General features: G+C 43.3%; 1 protein-coding gene across 1 annotated transcript; it reads left to right on the top strand.

Moving 5' to 3' along the window:
• The first annotated feature begins 1,206 nt into the window (after positions 1 to 1,206).
• Positions 1,207 to 14,418, top strand: GPR1 (G protein-coupled receptor 1). Its single transcript, XM_032354576.1, has 2 exons — positions 1,207 to 1,277; positions 11,473 to 14,418. The coding sequence occupies exon 2, from the start codon at positions 11,501 to 11,503 to the stop codon at positions 12,566 to 12,568; it is 1,068 nt and encodes a 355-aa protein (XP_032210467.1). The 5' UTR covers positions 1,207 to 1,277; positions 11,473 to 11,500; the 3' UTR covers positions 12,569 to 14,418.
• The last annotated feature ends 4,891 nt before the right edge of the window (positions 14,419 to 19,309 follow it).

The following is a 19,309-nucleotide window of genomic DNA, read 5'->3' as shown; positions in this document are numbered from 1 at the left end:
ACAGATTTAATCTTTTTAAAAATATGAAGCCAACAAAACAAGTTTTTTAAAGAAAGATTTTAGTTATTTATTTGAGAGAGTGAGAGTGTGTGTGTGCACAAGCAGGTAGAAGAGAAGTAGACACAGGCTCCCTGTTGAGCAGGGAGCTGGCTGTGGGGCTCGGATGTGGGGCTCAATCCCAGGATCCTAAGACCATGACCTGAGCTGAAGGCAGACACTTGACCAAGTGAGCCCCCAGGCCTCCCAAAGCAAAGCAAGTATTTATTTATACTTTTAAAAGTTACTTATTTAGGGGGCTCCTGGGTGGCTCAGTGGGTTGGGTCCTCTGCCTTTGGCTCAGGTCATGATCCCGGGTTCCTGGGATCGAGCCCCGCATCGGGCTCTCTGCTTGGCAGGGAGTCTGCTTCCCCCCTTCTCTCTGCCTGCCTCTCTGCTTACTTGTGATCTCTGTCAAATAAATAAATAAAATCTTTTTTTTTTAATTTTTTTTTAAGTTATTTATTTAGGTAATCTCTACTCCCAATGTGGACTTGAGCTCATGACCCCAAGACCAAGAGTGGCTTGCTCTCCTGATTGAGCCAGCCAGGCACCCCCAAAACAAATTTTTATTTTATTTTATTTTATTATTTTATTTTTTAGAGACAGAGGCAGAGGGAGAGAGGGAGGGAGAGAATCTTAAGCAGGCCCCCTGAAATCATGACTTGAGCCAAAATCAAGAGTCGAACACTTAACCAACTGAGGCACTCAGGTGCCCCTCTTCTCACACTGTTCATGAAGTAACACAAACAAGTCCTCTTCTATTCTATCTTCCCCCCTATCGTGCGCCGCATTTAGTCCTGAACTGGTACTAATCAATAATCAAATCATGAGTATGCTTTATGGGCAAGGTCCTGAATAAACCACTTTTTGAAGTTCTCCTTATGTGATGACTACAGCAATCCTACGAGTTAGTGCTATTACTACACTTACTTTACAAGCGAGGAAGTTGAGGATTTGAGGTAGGAGGCGATTTGTCCAAGAATCCACAGCCAGGAAGAGGTACGACTGGGATCTGATAACAGGCAGTGATTCCAGAGCCATGGACCACTTTATTGCTGTATATTTCAATTACACCTGTGTGTTCATTAGCTCAAAGTCTCGCAAACAAATTAAGCCTGAAGGTTGCTCCCTGACCCGAGGTTAATCATTCACTGTTCTCTCCCGGCAATCCACAGAGCCATACAGATTGTACAAACCTGGACCGTAACTTCTGAGTGAAGCATTGGAACAACTGAAACGTAAGTAGGTGTTGACTTTGCAAATATGTGCTGGGTCCTGTTCAACTGTTCAAATGAAACCCGGGGTTTAGACTCCCAATCAGCCTGCGGGTGCCTTTTTTTTTTTTTTAAGATTTTATTTATTTTATTTGACAGATAGAGATTACAAGTAGGCAGAGAGGCAGGTGGGGAGAGAGAGGAAGCAGGCTTTCTGATGAGCGGAGAGCCCGATACGGGGCTCGATTCTGGGACCCTGGGATCATGACCTGAGCCGAAGGCAGAGGCTTAACCCACTGAGCCCCCCAGGCCCCCCCGGCAGGTGCCTTTTAATGAAAAGACCTAGACCCCAACAGAGTGAAAAATAGATATCATTTCATTACCACTTGATTCAGTTGGGAAGAACTTTCTCCCAACCCCATCGCCTTTAAAAGTGAATAAAACATGTGTATGCCTAAAATTAGTTAGCTTTCCTGAGGTTGATTTTAATGCCAATTCAATAAAAAAGTTATTGTGAAGGTTATACTCAGTTTAGCTAAGCTTCCTGAAAGCGTCTATTAATTTCCTAGATGATATCCATCAAAGATATCTCCCTCATCTTTATTCTCACTCTTTATTCTCACTCTCATGCCTAAGGCCCTTCCATCTTTGGCTTCAGTCATGACAACATTTCCCCAAATCACTGCCAGATGATCTTTACAAAAACAAAGGTTCAATGGTGTCCCTCCCTGCTACAAACATTTTTATTTGCTCCCAACTGGCAATGGAATAAAATCCAAATACTTGAACATGACATTCAAGGGCTTCATTACCCGGCGCTCCCCTTTTTTTTTGTTGCCTTTTTTGAGCCAAACCAAAATACTAACATCTTTCTAGTATGTCAAGGACTGTTGTTATTTATCTTAATGTCTGAAATTAAGTAATAAATGACATTGGAACTGTAGATAGGCAAGATGCTTTTCTATTAATGGATAAGTGATGCCAGGAGAAGCCAGGAGAAGCAATGTGACAGTCATGGTTGCATCCCCACCCAACCAGCAGGAAGCACCTGCTGGAACATTGAAACAACCCAAACTTTCGTTCTTTAAACCTCCTTTGCTTCCCTTGACCGAATCAACAGAGTATCTTTATAAGCATTGCTGTACTGTAATAGCTTCCAAGTAGAGGCTGTTCATCCAGAGGGCAGCAAAATATTCTGCTGGTGTCAAAGATCTTGAGAACAGTCTGGGGTGTGGTGTAGAGCTTATATTTGATAGCTAGTGGAAAATACTGAGCAATGCCTCCAAACACCCCCTCCCAACACACACACAGCACACACACACATTCTTTAAAAAAAAACAAAAAAAAAACAACTCTCTTCTCTCTTCCCTAAGAAGACAGCCCTTGGAAATTCAAGTTTGCTGGGTCACGGATCTGTGGTTTTCACCAGATTTTCTCCGTCATGTCTATCAATTCTTTCTCCTCATTTCTGTCATTCATTCTGAAGCTAAATACATGTTCCCTCAAGTTTCCACAAGGATCTCTCAAGAGGCACATTCAGCTCTTGAATTTTTTAACCACGGTTTATGGGGGAGCTCTACACAGGCAATCCTCATAGACAAAGATCAGCAACATCAAATCCTTCTCTCTGTTCCAAGTAGAGTGGAGACTACATTTTCTTAAGACTTCTGCAATTGTCCATAAAAATCCATCGAACTCCTCACTATGGAACTAAATGAAACCCTTCTGCATTCGCCAAATGTTCTGCCAGAAGGAATCTTTGTGTTTTGTCAAGGTAGACAAACAAAATGTTTCCCTCTATAGCCGAGCCACATTTAAAAGTTTAAAAGTTGAAAGCCACCTTTAAAAGTTTAATGATACACATTTCTACCAGATGTCCTTCCCCAGAGTCATCTGGGTTTTGCAGACAATTTATCATCACGCTTTCCACCAGGACTCTCGCAGTGAAATCTGTTTATTCAGAGACGGGTTTAGGCTTTACGATCTATTAAATCTGGATGGCTCAGAAACCAATTTATTTACTTTTAAAAACAGTTCTGTGCACCGGACTAGACATTTGCCACTCGAGTAGCCATAACCCAGGAATGTGATAACGTGAGTGTCCCCCCGAAATCTAAATCCCTGTGGTAAACAAACCTCTTCACATTCTTTGGAAACAAACCATACCTTTCAGGGACAGTGCTCTGACCTTTGCTCCACACCGGGGGCTTTTCACGCGTCTCTAACCTGGCCTGGGGGAGCTTGGTGTGTTCTCACACGGGGCACAGCCCAGTGCTTACTTAAGGGGCCCCTCAAAAGCGGTTACGGTCACGTATACCTCTGTTAGTCTTCATCTCAGTCAGAATAATTTATTTGCCTTTCAGCAGCACATATGGTCTAAGACAAATACAGTAGCTCTTTCCTCTTTTCCGTCAAGTCTGAAAGTCTCATCCCGGCGCTGCTGTTGCGCCCCGCAAAGCACTTCCACATCACGAAAGCTCCATGAGGTCCCGATGGAAAGTCACTGCCGGCCAATGCGGATTGACTCTGCCTGTTTAATAAATGACAGGGTTTCCTTTAGGCCTGGGCTGAAGGACTTAATTCGCTTGTCATTCATCTTCATTTCGGGTGACTGCCCAGCGAGGCTCATTTCTCTTGCCCAGATGTTTCTCTAGTTTCACCACGACGTCTGCTTTCTATCCTCTCCCTTCTCCGAGCCATATGTGTATGTGTATATAAGCACGTATGTGTGTGTACTGTGTCCACATGATTAAACTGAGGACACACTTTCTCATGTTTTCTTTCTCTATCTCCTTTTTGCCCTTTTTCTCTTATCCCACCACAGATGAACAGATAAGTTTAACACAACACAATTGATGATACAGCAGAATATCAGTTTTCACAAGTTTAATAATTCATCTTTAAAAAAAAATTAAAAAGTCATCTCTAGGGGCACCTGGGTGGCTCAGTAAGTTGAGCGTCCTACTTTGGGATTTTTGCTTAGGTCATATGATCTTGTGGGTCGTGAGACCAAGTCCTGTGTCAGGCTCCGCGCTCAGCGCAAGTCTGCTTGTCCTTCTCCCTTTCCTTTGTCCCAACTTATAGCTCATCTGCTGTATTAATTGGTAGAAAGTTAAAGTGAGGGTCCCTGGAGAGGCCTTGAGTAGCCTTGAATCACAGTCGCCTCCCAGGGACCAAGGGGCAAGTCATCTGCAGAGGCCAATTCAGAGTTTCTATTTCTATTTTATTTTTTTTTAAGATTTTATTTATTTATTTGACAGAGATGACAAGCAGGCAGAGAGGCAGGCAGTGAGCCTGATGTGGGGCTCGACCCCAGGACCCTGAGATCATGACCTGAGCTGAAGGCAAAGGCTTAACCCAGTGAGGCACCCAGGTGCCCCTATTTCCATTCTAATGCACAGCCTCCTCCTTCACTGTTAAAGGCTCAAACTTCTCAAGAGTTGGCTCACCCCAGGGGTCACAAGTCTGTGGACGGGCTGAATGTGGTCTGCAGCTGTTTTGTTCTGAAATAGTCGTTTAGAAACTGGAAGCTTTTCACATTAATAATATAGATATCCAGCCATTCTTCAAAGACTCTGGCAACACTAAGTCCTCACTTCCCGCATGGAAACAGTTGGCTAGGACGGAGGAGCTGCTGTCCACTGGGGGCGGCCCTCATGGTCCTCTGTTCTCTTGAATCCCGTTGTCTCCTCAGCCTGAACTACTGAACCTCTTATGGTTATCTGCCCCCAGGACACTTAAATGTGAAATAGAGGGCAGAGGATGTTTAGCCTCTGCCAAAAGAGTATAGGTCTAATATCAGCCCAACTCAAGGTCTGCTTCCCATTTCCTTATAAAGTAGGAGTCTTATCAGCTTACCATGGTCACTGCAAAACCCCCCTCATAGTTGGCCTCCATGGTTGAAAAGAGTGTTCCTTAAATGACTCTTGCTGGGGTACAGAGATCTCCCTTACGAGGTCAGCTTCTTTCTCTTTCTGTTGTCCCCAGGGGAAGCTCCCCACTCTCTCTCCCAGTAAGATTCCTGAAGCCATGGCCACTGGTAGGAAGAGCTCCTTCCTCAAGGGTTTCTCATGGCCTCTTCTCGCAGGATGTGGACACGGCCAGGGCTCCGCCACAGTGCTTAAAGGCAAGGCCCAGGGAAGCTAAGTGAGTTAGGGTACGGGTCTTGCTGCTTTAACAAAAGCCCCAGAGAATAGCAGGGCAAATATGTTCTCACTAAGTAATACAGAAGGAGGAAGTCCAGAGAGGTAGGGCAGCTGTGCTCAACGAGGGCTAAGGAGGACCCAAGCTGCTTCTATCTTATGAAACAAATGTTTTCCTCATCCACACAGTGCGAGATAGCTCATGGTTGTATCTATACTCGAGCCAATGACAAGACAGAACAAGGGGTATCAGAGGGCCTTAGACTCTGGTACAGGAGACCCCAAGGCCCGGGAATCATTTTTAACTCTTCTCGTTCACGTCGGATCCACTAAGAAACCTATTGATACTGTCTTCGACGTATAAATTAGAGTTCAGTCTGTCCCTTTTTTTTTTTTTTTTTTAAGACTTATTTACTTGAGATAGACAGGTAGAGAGAGAGCATGTGCGTGAGTGGGGGGAAGGGCTGAGGGAAAGACTCTCAGGCAGATTCCCCACTGGGCACAGAGCCTGGCCAGGGGCTCAGTCCCACGACTCTGCGATCACGGCCTGATCAAGAGTCAGATGCTCAATGGACAGAGCCACCCAGGAGCCCCCAATTCAGGCCTTTCTCATCATTTCTGCTACCGCCCTGGTCCCAGCCACCCTCATCTCCGCCCGGGATTATTCCAGTAATCTTGGAATCGGTCTCGCTGCTTCTACACTTGGGTGCCCCACCTCCGCCGTCACCACTACCCACAGCAGTCTCTTCTCAACATAACAGAAGGAGAGATTGTACCATAATAGAAACAGATTACTTTTCTCCTCTGCTCCGAATCCTTCAGGGGCATCCTGCTTCCCTTAGAGTGAAAACCAGGGTCCCTCAATGGCCTACAAATGTCTGCATATCTGACCTCTCAAACACCCTTGCTGCTTCTTTTCTTCTACTCTTCCCCTTGTTCAGAGTGCTCACCCTATTCGATACATACTGGTATCCTCACTATTTCTGGAATACTTAGACACACTTTGCCCTAAGGCACCGGCTGTTCCCTCTGCCTAGAACCCTCCTGCCCGCAATAGCCACATGACTAACTCTCTTACGTCGCTCCGACTGTGGTTGCTGGCCCCCCAGTGAGCCCTTCTCTGACCACCTTACTGAAAATTAGAACCTGCTCTCCTGTCCCTTTTATTCCGTTCCTCCCTCCCCCCGCCCCGTTTTTCTGCAGCACTTACCAGCTTTTAACACACTTTAACACGCTCTGTAATTTGCTTTTCTATTATGTTTATTTTTTACTATCTCCTGCTAGACTCTAAAATCTAAAAGGGAAGAAATAATTGTCTCATTTAGTGAAGAAGCACAATTAACTAGAATGGCGCCTGAGAAATGCAGGCACTTACGGAACATGTGCTAAATGAATGAGTGATTACGATTCAGAGGTGGCTGCCAGCTCCGGGTTCGTGCTGCGGGTGGGATTGAGCCCCTCCAAAAGGGTATGTTGACATCTAAGCCTTCGGCCTCTCACAGTGTGATGTTATTTGGAATTACGGTTTTTACAGAGGTCATCAAGTTAAAACAGGGTCATTAGGGTGAGTTGAAATCCACCAGGAATCCAGTAGGACACAAGTCCTTATGGAAGGGTGACATTTGGGCGCAGAGACGGACACGCAGGCAGAGCACCATGAGGCAGTGAAGGCGGGTATGAGGATCACATGTGTACAAGCCAAGAAAGGCCAAAGTTTGCTGGCAAATCACCAGAAGCTAGCACGGGACAGAGTCTCCCACAAAGACTTCCCTCTGACTTCCCACCTGACTTCAGACTTCTAGCCTCCAGACTGTAAGCCAGTCAGTTTCTGTTACTAAGAAATTTCAACTTTAGAGCGCTTTGTCACGTCAGCCCTATGAGACTAATATAGTTAGCCTCTAGGTAGGTGGGTAGGTGTGAGATCTGGAAACTTAATTAGATCCGGAGGTGCCTATACACTAGAAAGCAGCATATAAACAAGCTGTGATAATTAGACGAGATCGGGCGCGTTCAGGGTGGTATGGCCGTAGACACAAGCTGTGATAATTAAATGAGACTATGTCCTTAAAGGTTAACTGTACTTGTCCAAGGACTTGGGGGGACAGTTGCTGAATTCTGCCTTACTTCTCTCTTTTCTCCGTCCTACCCATATCCCTCACCGCTGCCACCACACAAAAACATCTGCTCTAAGTCACAGGGGAATTCCTAGCTTATATTTCCTGCGAAGGTTTCAGCTGGGCAGCATTCAGCAATTCTTGAAGATCTTTCTCCAAGCTTGAGCTAACTGGATCTTGTGTCTAATCACCGCATCTGCTCTCTGAAAGATTGGGGACCTCTCTGATACAGGTTTTCTGTTTGAAGGGATTCTGAAATGGATGAACTAGATCACTCATCCTTGCGGTACCTTCCCCCCTACCAAAAGAACAGAAAAGACCGGTGGCGGGTGTCCTTCAGCAGGCCTGTGATCAGTCTGGCCCAGCAGGGTCAGTAATGGCATTAGAAGGGGGAGGTTTCCGACTTTGGGGCAGGTTAATGGTTCTACTGTAATTCGGGGTCTTCCTTTGGCATTCTGTGCTTGGAGAATGAGGGTCCTTCTACTTACTGCTTAGGATTTTGTAAGGTGATTTAAACTGCCACCTAGGCCATTTGGCTTCAGAATTCCTAATAGTTTAAAAGGTCACAGGCAGGGGCGCCTGGGTGGCTCAGTGGGTTAAAGCCTCTGCCTTTAGCTCAGGTCATGATCCCTGGGTCCTGGGATCGAGCCCTACATCGGGCCCTCTGCTCAGGGGGGAGCCTGCTTCCCCCTTTCTCTCTGCCTGCCTCTCTGCCTACTTGTGATCTCTGTCAAATAAATAAATAAAATCTTAAAAAAAAAAAAAAAAAAGGTCATAGGCATGAGGAGGGATGGGTGTCCCAGGTTACAGGCAGAAAACAGAGACAGGGAGTTAGACACTGGCCTAGACAAAAACTTGATGTTGAGGATGGTCAGCCACCAGAAGCAGTGGACAGGGTAAGGTCCCAGACCTGCACGAAAAGGGCAGCAAGAAGGGAGCCAATTCTTGGTCGGTGGAGTAGGATACACGAAGGAAAAGACTCGGTGTCAAGAAAAAAAGCCAAGATCCTGGGGATAGAATTGTGAGTCAAGGTCAGAGAGATTCTAGCAATGACGGTGACTTAAGTAAGGGTGAACTCACCAACTCTCCTGTTACCTTTGGTTCTGAACAGGATTTGTAGCTGAACCGATCATTTAATCGACCCATGTTAAGCGTCTGTGATATGTTAAGACTGTACTAGGCACCATGGGAATCAGAGATGACAGGCATCGTTCTCAAGGAGTTAAGAATTTGGTAGGGCAGGGGCGCCTGGGTGGCTCAGTGGGTTAAGCCTCTGCCTTCGGCTCAGGTCATGGTCTCGGGGTCCTGGGATTGAGCCCCCATCGGGCTCTCTGCTCAGCAGGGAGCCTGCTTCCTCCTCTCTCTCTCTCTCTCTCTGCCTGCCTCTCTGCCTACTTGTGATCTCTGTCATATAAATAAATAAAATCTTAAAAAAAAAAAAAAAGAAAGAATTTGGTAGGGCAGAAATCAAAGATAAACCAATGACAATTTAGTGTATCGAGTACAGTAAGAATACAGTGTCATACAAAATCATAGTAGCTAAGAGTCCGAGCTCTGGGTCCAGTAGATTTGAGTTCATATCCTGACTCTCCAGTTAAAGGTTGTGTGATCCTGCGCAAGTCACGAAGTTTCCTCAAACTTCAGTATCCTTTCTTGTAAGTGGGAATAATAGTACTACTTACCTTCTTTATAAGATTCTCATGAGGATCAAATCAGATAATTGATCAAATCAAATTATATAGGTGCCTGGCACCTAGATAATTCCCAATAACATTGACTTTTTAAAAGATAATAATAGTGATTATTAGTATAATTATCCAGGCAAAGATAATGTCAGAAAATGTTTCCAGGAAAAGGTGGCATTTAAGCTGAATATTGAAAAACAAAGAGAATGTGGCTGGGCCTGGATTTGGGAAGAGGCTAATGAATTGCTTTTATTTTTTAATTATGCCCTGCCAGGTTCCTCAAACACTTTGAGGTAGGATGATGAATTCAGTGTTAGTAGAATTGAATGTGAGATGTCTCTGAGCAACACTACATGTTTTGACCTTTTCATTTTACCCCTACTATAATCTCGTTTTTTTAAAAAGATTTTACTTATTTATTTGAGAGAGAGAGAAAGCAAGAGAGAGCATGGGAGCAGGGAGTTCCATGCACTCGGGTTCAATCCCAGGACCCTGGGATCATGACCTGAGCTGAAGGCAGAAGCTTAACCGACTGAGCCACCCAGGCTTCCTTATAATCCCATATCTTGTATGTTTGCCCCATTAATTATTACAGCTCCATGAAATGAATATAACTATTAATCTTCTTTCTTCTAGATTTTGAATACTAACAAACAGAAACAATACGAAATAAAATTGATGTAATTAAAATTGTACCCAGCGGGAGGGGGGCAGGCAGGGAGAGGGTGGCGGGGTTATGGACACTGGGGACGTTGCTGTGAAGTGTGTAAACCTGGAGATTCACAGACCTGTACCCCTGGGGCTAATGATACATTATATGTTAATTAAAAAATAAAAAATTTTTTAAAAATAAAAAAATAAAAACGTACCCAGTAAACTTTTTTTTAAATTGTAAAAAGGACTTTTACCTCTTCTTAACCCAGAAAATCTGGTCCTGATAGGAAGGAGAAAAAAGATCACAAAAGAAAACTTAACTTTGGGTGAAATTATAATAGATAAATTTTGGTAGGGGCAAAAAGAAACAAAACTGATTAATAAATCATACTTTTGTTGTAAATGTGGAACATAATTAATCCAAAACAAAGGAATTTCAATGAGATATTTATTTATTTATTTATTTATTTATTTATTTGAGATATATATTTAAATAAAATTTAGTGGCACTCTATAGGAAATTGATACAGAAATTAAATGGTCAGAGTCGATTTTACTCCAAGGGATACCTTTCAGTTGAAAAGTCTTCCACACTAATAGAATTTTTACTAACATGTTTGCCTTCATACACATAGAATCAAAACATCTGTGGGTGCAAAACAGTGTGTCAGAACCTCCAGTGCTTGCCTGTAACATCTGGAGGTGTGGATTGAAGAAGCATTTGGGACTCTTGTCTGGCTTAGAAAGTCAGGGTATAGGGTGCCTGGGTGGCTCAGTGGGTTAAAGCCTCTGCCTTTGGCTCAGGTCATGATCCCAGCATCCTAGGATCCAACCCCGCATCGGGCTTTCTGCTCAGCAGAGCCTGCTTCCTCCTCTCTCCCTCTCTCTCTGCCTGCTTCTCTGCCTACTTGTGATCTCTGTCTGTCAAATAAATACATAAAATCTTTAAAAAAAAAAAAAAAAAAGAAAAGAAAAAGAAAGTCAGGGTATAACTAAGGGCTTTGAAGTCATCACCACATAAGTATTCATTCAGAATGCAAGTATTCTGTATCTTCCATAAAATAATAATGCAGAGTCAGAACCTAATCTATGCCTACTGAATGTTAGATTCCTTTTTTTTTTTTAAGATTTTATTTATTTGTTTGGCAGACAGAGATCACAAGTAGGCAGAGAGGCAGGCAGAGAGAGAGGAAGGGAAGCAGACTCCCTGCTGAGCAGAGAGCCCAATTCGGGGCTCGATTCAGGACCCTGAGATCATGACCTGAGCCGAAGGCAGAGGCTTTAACCCACTGAGCCATCCAGGTGGCCCTGAATGTTAGATTCTCTCTAGTCAGGCCTACAAGCCTTATGGATAGAGGAATTGCACCTGTAGAGTCAATCATTTTAATTTAGCACTTACTGAATACTTTGCAAAAATGAGTTCTCACAGCTTTGAGAGTAACCAGAGCAAAACTGAAGTACCCCCAAGATTTGGATATCTAGAATATAATCACAGACCTTACCAACAATTATACTATTTCCATTCAGTTCATCAAATGAAATATTTCTATCCTAATGTTCCTTGTTCACCGAGCATTTCCTCTTTTAAGAATTGTTTTCTTTCTTTTTAAATTTGCTTCTAGAGATATCCTCATCCTCCACTTGACAAGGTCATGGAAGATCTAGAGGAAACATTATTGGAAGAATTCGAGAACTACTCCTATAACCAGGAATATTACTCCTCAGAGTCCGATTTGGAGGAGAAAGCCCACCTGGGAGTTGCTCATTGGGTCTCGCTGGTATTATACTGTTTAGCATTTATTCTGGGCATTCCAGGAAATGCCACTGTCATTTGGTTCACAGGGTTCAAGTGGAAGAAGACAGTCACCACTCTCTGGTTCCTCAACCTGGCTATCGCAGATTTCATTTTTCTTCTCTTCCTACCTCTGTACATCTCCTATGTGGTCATGAATTTCCACTGGCCCTTCGGCATCTGGTTGTGCAAAGCCAATTCCTTCATTGCCCAGCTGAACATGTTTGCTAGTGTTTTTTTCCTAACGGTGATCAGCATGGACCGTTACATCCACTTGATCCATCCTGTCGTATCCCATCGGCACCGAACCCTAAGGAACTCCCTGATTGTTGTTGTTTCCATTTGGTTTTTGGCTTCTCTAATGGGTGGTCCTGCCCTCTACTTTCGGGACACTCTGGAGTTCAATAACCACACTCTTTGCTATAACAATTTCCATGAGCATGATCCTGACCTTACTTTGATGAGGCATCATGTTTTGACCTGGGTGAAATTTATTGTCGGGTACCTCTTCCCCTTGCTAGCAATGAGCATTTGCTACTTGTGTCTCATCTTCAAGGTGAAGAAGCGAAGCATCCTGGTCTCCAGTAAGCATTTCTGGACTATCCTAGCTGTGGTCCTGGCCTTTTTGATTTGCTGGACTCCTTATCACCTGTTTAGCATTTGGGAGCTCACAATCCACCACAGTAGCTATTTCCACCAGGTGCTTCAGGCCGGCATCCCCCTCTCCACTGGCTTGGCATTCCTCAACAGCTGCTTGAACCCTATCCTTTATGTCCTCATTAGTAAGAAGTTCCAAACTCGCTTTCGGGCCTCAGTTGCTGAGATCCTAAAGCACACGCTGTGGGAGGTCAGCTGTTCCGGCACAGTGAGCGAACAGCTCAGGAACTCTGAGACCAAGAACTTGTGTCTGCTGGAAACAGCTCAGTGAGTTATCTGTAGAAGGCTTTTGCAGGGGGCCTGACACATGCTTTCAGATTATTTGGTTCCCAGGTATGGTAATAACCATCTCTTTTTGTTAAGCGGTTTGGTGGTTTTACATTTTTGTGTGGGTATGAAACGTAGGAAAGATCTTCATTTTTTTCCCCTGCAAATTAAATTATCTGTCATTCTTGCTAATTATACTGCAGTGGATTAGTCACCACTGTTGATGCAATATCAGCTATTATTTTTTTAATCTTCATGACTCTGAAGTCCTAGATCTTAATGTTAAATAGATGATTAACTCATTTCAGAAATGTTAACATATGTGCTTAAGTTCATTTTTATTTTGCACCGGTAACCTATGAGACATATTTTTGAAGTGTGACATGTACTTAATTTCTTTATTTCATGAAATCTATGTACATACATTTATAAATTAAACTAATAGTTGATTACAGTAGTTTAAAACGTTGTGAACCCTTCATGCTTAGTGAAGTGTCCCAAAATCTAGTCACTTAAAATGACAATTTATTGTCCTAACATCTCACAGTTCTGAGTCAGAAACTCAAGGCACAGAAGGGAGGTTCACCTCTCTCAGCCTCACAAGGTATGCAGCATGGGCTCGATTGGGAGGTCCCAAATGACCGAGTTTTGGAACAGCTTGTCTCCTCTGCCCTACTGTCCCTTCTCTTCTTTGTCTTCACATGGCTCTTCCAGTATGGTAGCTCAGGGTAGCCAGACTTCTAACATGGCAGGTTAGGGCTCTAAGAGACTAAAGTGGGCATTTCTAGCCCTCTTAAAGCCGACGCCCACCCCTGACACGTTATCACATCACTGTACTCTTTGGTCAAAGTAGTCCTGGTCCAGCTCAGGGTCAAGGGGAGGCCACATAGACCCTACCTGCCAATGGGGATATGTTCCTATCCCTAATCCCTCATGAAATCATTATAAATATCAAGATTCTTGGAAAATTCTGGGTAGGTGCAAGTATGTATAAGATGGCTGTAAACATAAAACACTGGCATCTAGATGGTGGATAGGCAAGCCCAATCTCAGAATGTTTTCAGAAAAAGAAAGCACGTATGACATTGATATATTTCTACCTTCTATTCCTCTAACTGTGCACATGTAGACACCAGTACAAGAACAATAAAGTGTGCCTTTAAGTCAGTAACCTCTTCAATTTTAAAAAGCATTTAATTTTCTGTAATGTCTTAATTTTATTTTGAAAGTTGGGAGGGGAGCCATGTTATTTATTGAATCAGTATCCTTTTTAAATTTCATCTCTCAGCTTCTGGAAATGCCAGTCTTCGATCGCTTACTGGCTAGGTTCTTTACTAGTAGTCCATAGCAACAATCAGATCTGGTTTTGGAAATTATTCCTCAAAAACGCGTGGCATCGCTCGGCATGTCCCAAACTTTGCTCATCCCTGAATTTCATGGCTTCTGCCACACCCAGTATGGAGGGAAGGCAAGGAGAGAAGGGCTCATTGCGTGTGTCTGTCCCTCCTTGACCAGGGTTTAAGAAATTCCACTCTGGGGTCCCCGTCACCCTCGAGGGATAGGCCCTGATTTCCCAGGATCGGGAGGATGGAAGACAAAGAGAGTATCTTGGGCTCATCCTTAGTTTGAGCAGATGGACAGATGCTCAGGGCTTTGGGGAAAGTGGAAGGCTGAGGAAGCAGGCAGGGGATTAAGCAACCAAGGGCAGAAGGAAATGATGGAGCAGGTGGTGTTACCACCTAGGAAGCAAGAGATTACCGAAGGCCTATGAAAATATTTGAGATCTTAAAAAAAATATTGTTGGGGGACACCTGGGTGGCTCAGTTGGTTGGACGACTGCCTTCAGCTCAGGTCAAGATCCCGGGGTTCCGGGATCGAGTCCCGCATCAGGCTCCCAGCTCCACAGGGAGTCTGCTTCTCTCTCTGACCTTCTCCTCACTCATGCTCTCTCTCACTGTCTCTCTCTCAAATAAATAAATAAAATCTTTAAAAAAATATATTGTTGGGTCTAGAATACAAAAAGGGAAACTTGAAAAGTCAAAATTAATAGATACTTAATCACATGTCTGTAAAATACGTCTTTATGTCAATGAGTCAAATGAAATATTTCTTAGTTATATAAAAGCTTATACTTAATATGGACATTCAATATGTTTCAGTGTTTGATATGAGGAGTGAAGCTTCCAAAAATTTTTTTTTAATTTAATTTTATTTTTTCAGTGTTCTAAGACAAAAAGAAAATGTTTTAAGGAAGGTCTACAAAGGTCTTTAAAAAAAAAAATCTTATTTATTTCTTTGACAGAGAGAGAGCACAAGCAGGGGGAGAGGCAGGCAGAGGGAGAAGCAACTCCTTGCTGAGCAGAGAGCCCAACATGGGGCTCAATCCCAGGCCCCTGCTATGACCTGAGCCGAATTCAGACGCTTAACTGACTGAGCCACCCAAGGTCTACAAATATTAAAGAAACTCTGGATTCATTTGAGAATCTAAGGAAGGTTATGAGTCCTTTCCTTAGAAACTTTTTTTTTTTTTTTAATCAGTCTCCGCCCAAACTTGAAGCTTAAACTCACAACCTCAAGATCAAGACTCAAATCACATGTGACTGCCAGGCACCCCTCCCTAGAAACGTACTTTTAAATAAAATGTCAGAGAGATCTTAGACCCTGGGCTAAAGACAAGTTTTAGTGGCTTTTAAAATAGCTGATAGTAGGGGGGCGCCTGGATGGCTCAGTCTGCCTCTGGCTCAAGTTATGATCCCAGAGTCCTGCTCAGTGGGAGGCCCACTTGTCCCTCTCCCACTCCCCCTGCTTGTGTTCCCTCTCTTGCTGTCTCTCTCTTAAATAAACAAAGATCTTTAAAAAAAAAAAAAATAGCTGATAGTGGGGATGTCACAGAAATCTGTTAGTGGAAAGTTGCAGCCAGTACAAGTACTCCCCAGCAGGGACGGGAGTTAATGTTTTATTCTCAGTTTGAGGGAAGATCCCAAGAGTAGCATTGGGTCCGGGACTGGGGACTCCGAGCCTCCTCCCCCGACAGTTGGAGTTTGGTTAGTGGGGCTTTCCAGGGGTCTCCTAAGAAGAGCCGGATGAACGACTAAATAAGAGGACCGAGGCTGGTAGAGCAGACAGCACTGGAGCAATTAGGGAAGGAGTGAGGGAACTCAGTGCCCAGTGGGCAGAAAAGTGAAGAACCCCAGGCTCCCAGGGACTGGGGAGCAGACTCGAGGAGACAAACCTGCCTCTTGAATGGAAAACAGCTCTTTGAAGGGGGCAAGTCCCAAGGCCTCCAGGGGCAGGAGATCTGGATTTGAACTAAGGCTCCCGCACATCCTGGGTCTGTGTCCTTGGCTAAATTAATTCAGATTTCTAGACCCCATCTGCAAAATGGGGATAACAATAGTGGTACATGCTACGCAGGGCTGTTGTGGAAATTAAAGGAGATGCAGCAAAAGCATTTCGAGGGGTACTTGGCTCTAGAAACAACTTGACCAACCCTGGCTGGTATTAATCAGTGAAATTCTTGGCATCTTCCAACCTACTAATTGCTTACTAAATGTCAGCTCCTTTCCTCCTGTATCAACATAGGAAGAATAAGGGAGCTACACAGAAAAGCTTACAACAAGATAGTTTATAAGTATGTTTAAAAGACTATGTGCCTGGGGCTCCTGGGTGGCTCAGTGGTTTGGGCTGCTGCCTTCGGCTCGGGTCATGATGTCAGGGTCCTGGGATCGAGCCCCGCATCGGGCTCTCTGCTCCGCAGGAAGCCTGCTTCCGTCTCTCTCTCTCTCTCTCTCTCTGCCTGCCTCTCTGCCTACTTGTGATCTCTGTCTGTCAAATAAATAAATAAAATCTTAAAAAAAAAAAAAAAAAAGACTATGTGCCTAGAGCTGTGAAGCAGAGTGAAAGTTTTCTCGGAAGATGTATTTGAAGTGCATCTTGAAGAATGGCCCCCATTTTCACAAGTGCAGGTGAGAAAGGAGGCTTTTTAGGTAGGTGACCCAGGAAGGGCAAACGTATGAAAGGAAAACAGGCTATGATCAGAAAAAATTGTTTAGAAAAATAGTCCCAGGGGGGCGCCTGGATGGCTCAGTGGATTAAGCCGCTGCCTTCGGCTCAGGTCATGATCTCAGGGTCCTGGGATCGAGTCCCGCATCCGCCTCTCTGCTCAGCAGGGAGCCTGCTTCCTCCTCTTTCTGCCTGCCTTTCTGCCTACTTGTGATCTCTGCCAAATAAATATATAAATAAATAAATCGTAAAAAAAAAAAAAAAAAGGAAAAGAAAAGAAAAAAGAAAAACAGTCCTATTTCCTTGGGACAGAATGAGGGTAGAAGATGCACAAGTTGGTGCTCAGCTTGAATAGTACTCCGTAGTTCCTCAGTATTCTTACATATGGGCAGTTCTCTCGGGGGATGAATTTAAGAAGTCCATGAACATTTTCTTTTGATTTTTAATATACTGAAAGCTAGGCAGGCCAATGGCATTCCAAACAACAGATGTTCATTTGGGTCATTTCTTAAATGCATCTGTTACCATCCATACAGTGTGTGCAATGAGAAAATGTTTTTATCAGTTTTAATTCCATTTTAAATTTACCCGTATGTGACTTTATCTTCTCACGTTCCCTAATTGAGGGTATGAAGCAAGGGTTACACTGATAAAATAGGATTAAATTGTCTAAAAGCGGGGATGAAGAACTTCTTTCATTCTATTGGCAGCATCATTACCTGGCCAAGGGCCCGGGTTTCATTTCTCTCTCTCTAGGTGAATAATTGGGCAAATCATCTTTCAGAGTTCAGTTTCCTTACCCAAATGGGATAACAGTGTCAGCTTTGCTTATCTCATAGCTTATGTTGGTGTCCAAAAGTGAGGGACGCCTGGGGGGCTCAGTCGGCTAATCGGCTGCCTTCAGCTCAGTCATGATCCCAGAGTCCTAGGATCGAGTCCCACATCTGGCTCCTTGCTCAGCAGGGAGCCTGCTTCTCCCTCTGCCTCTGCCTCTGCCTGCCTGTGCTCACTCTCTGACAAACAAATAAATTAAAAAAAAAATCTTTTTAAAAAAATGGACAATGTGTATGAGGCATGTATTTTTGTATTTTTTTACTTTTTTAGTCTAAGGACGATAACTGCCAAATTGGATTTGTTCGGGGGGCGGGGTGGGAGGGACCACACAGAGATCCCAAAACATGAATGCAACTCCTATTGTATTTGTCTTTGCCCATAAGCTTATTTTTTTATAATAGGGAAAAACTCCAGCACTTTCTAACGTTGTTCTAGTCCACCACTTTTTAATTATATTGTTTATAAAGTATTTCATTGAGTATATGTGCCATAATTTAGCCATTTCCGTTCATGTTCGGACTGTAACAATCCTTTTAGTCCCATGCTTCCATCCATAACACCTCCAGGTCAGAGCTGTCGGCCTGTGTCATTTTCTGGCTCAGAAACCTATAAGGCTCCCCACCCTGCAGGGCGCGCGCGCGCACACACACACACACACACACACACACACACACTGCCCTTGAAGGAACCAGCCTGGATGTGCAACCTGGCCCCACCCCATCTAATCCCAAACAGACACTGCAAAATCCAGCCCAATTGATCTAGTCCCCTCGTAAATATCGCTTTGTCTATTCTTACTCCTGCCTTTTATCCCCTCTTGGAATACTTTTTTCTTTTCTTTCCTTTCTTTCTTTTCTTCTTTTTTTTCTTTTAACAAATTACCAGTCAAGGTCCACCCAGCTCAAGTCCCAACTTCTCCAAAAAATTTTTCTTCAATTCTAGCCTTCCCAAACCTTCTGAACTTTTGGATTACTTGCTTAATCACAAAATGACTAATTTTTAACAATTTTATGTGTGTTCAAGCCACCTCCCTATTGTAATTTTCTTAACTCTTCTTTTGTATTTTTATAGCTTCTAATACGGTGATACTGAATGAATCATGTTTAATTCCCACACTGTTCTCACCCTTGTGTGAGGGATGCTAAATAATGAAAAATAAGTACAGTCTGAGTTACTGTAATCATTTATGGGCATACCAAAAAAAAAAAAAAAGAAAAAGAAAAAACCTGGCCTCTTTTATCTTTTGTTAATACTCCAAAGTCAGAAGCAAACCAAAAAAATCTCTCTTTCTCCATATCTACTCATGCCTTCTGAGCCCATCGGTTCAAAAACAGGTTATTTGGGATACAGGCTCACAAGCAAATGTGAGCATTGTTTATAACAGCAGAAAACTGAAAGCAATCTAAAGCTCCAATAGACTGGCTAAATAAGATATGAGACAATGGATTATGTAACTGTTAGAATACGAGAAAGCTTTATAAGTACTGCCATGGAATATTCAAGATATAATTTCCAAGACATCCTAGTCTATTTTTAAGGACAAAGTAAAAGGTGCAGAACAGTTTGAATTGTATGCTACAATTACTTCATGCATGTGCTCACACTAGGTCTGGAAATTGCTGAGAACCTGTTGATAATGGTTGCTTTTATGGAGCTAAACGGGAAGCCTGAGCAAGGGGGAAGAGGGGCGGGGAAGACACAGAGACTTCACTGTATAACCTCCCGTTTTGTACAGTGTTACTGTTTCATCAATTTTTTAAATATAAAATGAAAATACACCACTAAATATATCTAGAGGAGGCTGTAGAATCAAGATTTTTAAAGTCATGTGCTTCATTTATCATTTTAAGATTTATAAGACAGCTGTGGTTTGAAATGACCATTCTAAATTTTTTAGCTCCTTTTACTT

Source organism: Mustela erminea, chromosome 8, assembly GCF_009829155.1.
Source record: "Mustela erminea isolate mMusErm1 chromosome 8, mMusErm1.Pri, whole genome shotgun sequence".
Taxonomy (NCBI): Eukaryota; Metazoa; Chordata; class Mammalia; order Carnivora; family Mustelidae; genus Mustela; species Mustela erminea.
This window is presented reverse-complemented; position numbering and strand designations above follow the sequence as displayed.

Bases quoted from the DNA above. Each gene is read 5' to 3' on its own strand.
- GPR1 (XM_032354576.1), top strand. From the start codon at position 11,501: ATGGAAGATCTAGAGGAAACATTATTGGAAGAATTCGAGAACTACTCC.